Source organism: Rhipicephalus sanguineus, chromosome 9 (genome assembly GCF_013339695.2).
Source record: "Rhipicephalus sanguineus isolate Rsan-2018 chromosome 9, BIME_Rsan_1.4, whole genome shotgun sequence".
NCBI lineage: Eukaryota > Metazoa > Arthropoda > Arachnida > Ixodida > Ixodidae > Rhipicephalus > Rhipicephalus sanguineus.
The window spans coordinates 79,783,553-79,790,397 of NC_051184.2; the positions used below are offsets into that span (position 1 = coordinate 79,783,553).

Below are 6,845 nucleotides of genomic sequence, written 5' to 3' on the forward strand. Positions count from 1 at the left end.
CACGTGCCTCAAATCACCATGATCTCAGCCACACACATTATGCTTCATGTGCCCCAAGGCGACAACTTTCCGCAAGACCAAGCAAAAAATCTCAGAACATTTACATCAGTGTGCAGCAAGCGCCAGGTACAACTTTGAGATCAGAAAACTCCATAGTCATTGTTTTTGTGCGTCGCCTACTACCACGCCTATTATCAGATTTATTTGTTTCTGCAGGCGGCGGCCAGGGTCGCTGCGAGCGGCAGCGATTAGATTGTCAATGCACGATTGTCAATGTCGATTAATTCTACACACCGCTTGTTTTGTTTCCGTCTCCCATGCTATGTGAAGGGTGTAACGGGCATTTGTCGTAGTATCGTGGCTTTATTGTGATTTTAGTGCACTTGTGTCACCCGTGGACTTGTTACGCTTCACGGTATCATTAGTGGGCCGCTGCACCGAGCGGCCGTGCACCTCTGACGCTCTGTTGCATCCCTGCCGGACTACCAGCGGAGTCATGACGCTCATGGAGTTTATCGGCTGCGCCCTGATCGGTTTCGGACCGGCGTTGTCCATGTTCGCCATCACCATCGCCAGGGACCCGATTCGCATAATCATTCTAATCACCGCGTGAGTTCACCCTCTGCTGCTGGCGTCGAAGCGTATCGCTTGGCCATGCGCGCTTGTCTACAGCTTTTACGTGTGTGTGTACGTGTGGAAAGCGCTCCAATGCAACGCTGTGCATGCCCATCCTGCGATTTCACCGGTCGACGGAGTGTATGTTTAAGAACGTGCCGGATGCCCAGATCCGGCACCTATCAGCTGACGTGGGGTCTAATCGTTAGGCCATCACACGGGTTTACGGAAACGCAGCTGACGCTGAAATATTCCAGGGTTTCCTAAGTTAAACATCGCCCACACTTTTACATCATATGTGCTGTCAACCTCTTTCATCTTTTTTAAACAGATGGTTGCACTGTTTTGACGGTTACCCGACACGGTGATCAAGTGGTTGTGGTGCTCGATTGCTGACCCGACGGTCGCCGGATCGAATCCCGGCCCTCGAAATGCTGGATGCCCGTATACTTAGATTTAGGCGCGCCAGGTGGTCAACATTTCCGTCAACCTTTAGAGAACCCCTCGAGGTGCTGTAAGAGGTTTAACATCGATGGAGCCAAATTGGTGCGATCCCTCGTTGATCATTTCACTCGCTCGTGTAATTGGGTTCTGCGTGGTTGATCGCAGCCCCTATACAATACAAGTTTGACTAGCGACGTGTGTGTGATGTTCGACTGGAGGCTTATAATCTGCTGTTTTCTCCTCCTGACCTATCCTGGAACAAGCAAGTTGAATATGCACTGCGAGGACGTTGAATTTTGTTAAACGTAATTTTCACAAAGCGCTTTGTAGTGTGAAAGGTGTGTTTTATTGCAATAACGTCAGATATATAATGAAATAAGCTTGCGTGGTACGGAACCCTCAACATGCAAATTTGCGTGTTGCGCATGAACCTGTTCAGCGTAGCGCCGCCTTGTTTGCTTGAAATTTCTGTGTCTCATATTTCATCAATAATACTTTATTAGGTATGATTCCTCTGAGTGAACAGTGACTCAGAGAAAGATTTTTTGTTCTGTATGAGGTACATTTTGAGAAAATTAGGATACAAAAAAAGCGAGCTACCCTATCTCTCCAAGTTTTCTTTCTTGTCATTGTGACCATGCCTAGAAATTCTGTGCATCCATTGCCGTCGTATATGGATTACGATGCTCGGCCACTGACACGAAAGTCGTGGGTTTGATCCCAGCTGCTGCGGTCGCATTTTTGTTGGAAGCGAAATGCTGGAGAACCACCTACAGTGCCATGTCAGTGCACGTCACACTATACCAGATGGTCTCAATTTCCAGAACCATCCACTGTGTCATGCCTCATAATTATATCGTGGTTTTGGCACGTAAAACCCCACAGATTATTATTACAAAGTCTGTGAGAAACAGTGCTTCATAAACGTGTTCAAATACTCATTTCCTTTTTCCACTTTTTATTCTTTGTGCCGAACAGTCTGCTTGAAACGGTCACACTTCACCTACATAGGTTATGCATTTCTGTGCAATTTCCCCCCGACAATGCTCGTTCATGCAGCAGGAAAATGTGCAGAAAACAGAAAAATTAAGTGGAGACTTCTGAATGGCACGTAGTATTACGAATATGCGCGTAGTATTACAGGTGTTCAGCACGTGCAGAAGCTTTGCGCGTGGTAGTGATGAGCATACTTCTATGCGTACTGTCTAACTACCATTCCATGCATGAACCATCTTCTGCTAACTTCTTACGTTGCCCTTAATGTTGCGTCTTTACTGTGTTTTCTCTTGTTGGTGTTGGCAGGGCTTAACCTTCATGTTCTAGAACGACCCTTCACTCTGCTTTCCTATTCGACTCGAGAAGGTGATGGCAGCGTCACCGCTCGGCAGAAGTGGTCGCCACATACCAGCGGAAGTCGGCAGCAATTCTTCAGACGCACGGCATCATTTTCAGTCAAGCGGCAGCGGTGTTCTAGACTTGGTTGAATGAAGGATGAACTTTTTAGTCGAGGCTTGCATAGGAATACGAGGGTCAATCCCCTATTGCTCAAGGGGAGGCTTCAACACTGTCATGGGGGCCAATTTTCGCTTAAAGAGGCCGCCTATCAGCCTTCATGAGGCACTTTTATTTATGTAACTGTATGTAAAAGAGGGTATGTACTGCCGTCCAAATGTTTAACAAGCGTGCGCGAGTGGTGACTTTTCTGTGCGTAAGCATTCTATGACGGACGGAAGTTGCAAACAGGGTGAGGATACACAATCTGTTGGCGAGCTAGTTGTTGTGAATCCATAGTGCTTTTCTAGTGCGAAACGACACCACAAGACAGAAGACGGGACAAAGCGCTGCTCAAACTTCTTCTAGGCCACGGTAGAAGTGTTCCGCAAATAGCATACAGCCTTCATCCAGTCATACAGTAGACGTACCTGCCGTAAAACTTCAGAGCAGAGAACCCCACACAGGCGCCATACATGACCAATGGAAGGCCTGACACTACCAAAGAGAAGAGCCACTTCTTGTGGAACGAGTCCTTCCCTCATGCAGAATGAAAGCATCCTAGCATGGCACACAGCAAACGCTACGTGACTGACCAGAAAAGGAGGTTCTGGAGTTGACGCAGACATACGAAAATCAGGGCCCACAGCAGAAGAAATATTGTTCACAACTATGTGTTGGCGGGCTTGTGGTGTCGTTCTTGTGGTGTGGTTTCGCGCTAAAGAAACACTATGGAGGGTGAGTGTAAGTGCATGCCCACGGAGCACTCTCTGCTGGGCCCATCGTCCGCTAGGCTGGTTCTTCTTCGGGACGTCACCCCGTGTTAGCGCACTTCAGACGAACAGGCAGCATGCGTAGGGGAATGGTTTTTCTTGCATTTTTTTCTTCCGAAAATGAACGTTGCAGCAAGCGCTTGAACAAATAGAATTAAAAATACCTTATGTGCTCCTACTCATGGGATGAGCCATGAAACACGGTTCGTCTGAAGTACACTTATATGGTGGGACTTCCTTAACCCTTTCAGACGCCACCTATGGAGAACTGTTGGTAAATGCATCAAATTGATACATTATTTCAGGGCACTCGGTATTATATTGCGAGAAAAATAATGTCATAATGCACTAATTTATATGTATTATAGTATTTATTCACAATTAAATTATAATTAAATACCTATTTATTATGAATGAAGGAAAGAAGTGTTAATTTCAAGGGCTCGTTTACTTTGCTATACACAATATTAATGAGAACTAACAGACGATATTGCCAAGGAAAGTATAGGGGATGTTTTTAGTAATAAATGTAACATAATTGTGAAGAAAGAAAAGTGGACGAAAAGATAGGTTGCCGCGGGCAGGGACCAAACCTGCGACCTTCGAATAACGCGTCCGATGCTCTACCAACTGAGCTACTGCGGCGGCCATCCCCCCGTCCACTTTATAGGGTATATGTGTGCATTTAAACGTGGGAGCGTCAGTCAGCGCCGCCAGTAGCCATGACGGCGAGTGTGGAACACTCTTTTTCTGCCTTGTTGGCGTCACGTAGCACGTGAACTTATTACGAGCTGGCAGCTGACCAATAATCCCTCGCATACCACCTGAAAGCATCAAGTCTGCCAGAACGAGACCCTCGCTATGAATGAAGGAAAGAAGTGTTAATTTCAAGGGCTCGTTTACTTTGCTATACACAATATTAATGAGAACTAACAGACAATATTGTCAAGGAAAGTATAGGGGATGTTTTTAGTAATAAATGTAACGTAATTGTGAAGAAAGAAAAGTGGACGAAAAGATAGGTTGCCGCGGGCAGGGACCGAACCTGCGACCTTCGAATAACGCGTCCGATGCTCTACCAACTGAGCTACCGCGGCGGCCATCCCCCCGTCCACTTTATAGGGTATATGTGTGCATTTAAACGTGGGAGCGTCAGTCAGCGCCGCCAGTAGCCATGACGGCGAGTGTGGAACACTCTTTTTCTGCCTTGTTGGCGTCACGTAGCACGTGAACTTATTACGAGCTGGCAGCTGACCAATAATCCCTCGCATACCACCTGAAAGCATCAAGTCTGCCAGAACGAGACCCTCGCTATGAATGAAGGAAAGAAGTGTTAATTTCAAGGGCTCGTTTACTTTGCTATACACAATATTAATGAGAACTAACAGACAATATTGCCAAGGAAAGTATAGGGGATGTTTTTAGTAATAAATGTAACGTAATTGTGAAGAAAGAAAAGTGGACGAAAAGATAGCTTGCCGCGGGCAGGGACCGAACCTGCGACCTTCGAATAACGCGTCCGATGCTCTACCAACTGAGCTACCGCGGCGGCCAGGCAGAAAAAGATTGTTCCACACTCGCCGTCATGGCTACTGGCGGCGCTGACTGACGCTCCCACGTTTAAATGCACACATATACCCTATAAAGTGGACGGGGGGATGGCCGCCGCGGTAGCTCAGTTGGTAGAGCATCGGACGCGTTATTCGAAGGTCGCAGGTTCGGTCCCTGCCCGCGGCAAGCTATCTTTTTCGTCCACTTTTCTTTCTTCACAATTACGTTACATTTATTACTAAAAACATCCCCTATACTTTCCTTGGCAATATTGTCTGTTAGTTCTCATTAATATTTATTATGAAGTCATTCATGCCTTGTTCTTTCATAAATGAAATCGTATCTCAGGCTACAAATATAGTGCGAATTCATTTTCGGTTATGTCAGTTTTAAGCAAAGAAATATTATACTTTTGATGTGGCTCGCAGGAAGTGGCACGTCAAAGTCGAGTGTGGTAGTGCCTTCAGCAAAGCAACCGTATGGAACGTTACACTGCAAAATGTAGTTAAAATGAAGACAAATTTATTGTGCAAGAGATTCGGTTCATCCAAAGCTCAATGCATCTGCCTCTTTCGTAAACACTAGTCGATACAACTACCAAAACAAAGTGGTTTACACAGTTGTGTATTATTGCGCTCAGTATGAGCTACACCAAGCGAGCGCGTGGCCAAGCGCACCGCAAGGTTGTACAGTGACACCGATTGTGGCATATATTCAAGTTATCGGGAGAGAATTCGGCTGTTCCTATGAGTGCGCATAACTCCCAATTGCTTTCTCTCACCCTCGCCCTTCTCTGGGTGAAGGAACATTTAGCCATTTATCTAGCTTTACTGAAGGGAAAGTCCAAGTTTGGGCATCAAGCCATGGCGGCAGTTATCGTTTTCGAAGGTGATATCACGACAGGGAAAAACGAGGGCGAGCGTTAAAGCAAGTGGAGGCAATGTGCACTTGCAGGAGCAGCCAAGTCCTCCCCTCATAACTCGAAAACATTTCACGATCGCCGCCACTGTAAAACCTTACAGTGCGCTTGGCCACGCGGTCCCGCAGTGTAGCTCATACTGAGCGCGGTAGTACATGCCGTCTCGAAGGGTTGAAAAGGAACTGCCTAGCAGACGACATGCCCAGCTGAGCGCGCTTTGTGGGCATGTGCTCACCTTAATCCTGTTTGCAACTTGGCTCCATCATATGATGCTTACACACACAAAAGTCTCCACTCGCGCACGCTAGTTAAAGATTTGGGCGGCTGTATATGTGCATGTACACTGCTAACCACCGAGCAAAAAGAGACCGGTCCCCTAATTAGATTTTAGTGGAGAGGCCCTGCCCTCACCCCTGGTATTTAAATCCTTTCCTGGCTTTGCGCAGAATTTTTCGACTTACTCGCCGCATGGTGCATTAATGAAAAAATAATTATGCAGGGCGTTCTTCTGGCTCCTGTCGCTGTTGCTGTCGTCCATTGTGTGGTTTGCGGTGGTGCCACTACGGAAGCAGTTGGCCTTTGGTGTCGTCTGCTCCGTGGCTTTCCAGGAAGCCGGCCGCTTTCTCTTCTACCGAGTGCTCAGGTGTGTATGGAGCGAAATCTCGATTGTATTTCTTTCTCTCTCTCCTTCAGTGGCTTTATGCTGCTCATGTTTGCTTAAAGTTAGGGTACCGAGTTTCTCTTGAAGCTCTTCAACGTTCTATTTGTTTATTGTTCATACACGTACAGACATGCAGATGCACATACGTACAGTACTCGCGGATTTAAACTAGACATTTTTTTTTAGCATGAATGCTATGAGCATCTGCTCATGACAACCACGTCATGTTGCTGCAAATCTGGCCGCTAATGAAGGGCAATGTTCGCTCCTACGTAAGTGGTCGAGTCAAAATTACGCCTATATGATGCGAACTGTAGACGCTGGAAACGAAAGTAGGAGCGTTACTTAGCCCTAAATTGTCGCATTTCAATACATTTCAATATGAAGGGAA

General features: G+C 46.5%; 1 protein-coding gene across 1 annotated transcript; it reads left to right on the top strand.

The window, feature by feature from the left end:
• Positions 1-294: 294 nt before the first annotated feature.
• On the top strand, positions 295-6,436 carry LOC119405357 (gamma-secretase subunit Aph-1; the record flags this gene model as incomplete). Its single annotated transcript, XM_037672196.2, is given in 2 exon segments — positions 295-609; positions 6,293-6,436. Coding segments are annotated over 2 exon segments (257 nt in total), but the record flags the coding sequence as incomplete, so codon positions are not given.
• Between the last annotated feature and the right edge of the window lie 409 nt (positions 6,437-6,845).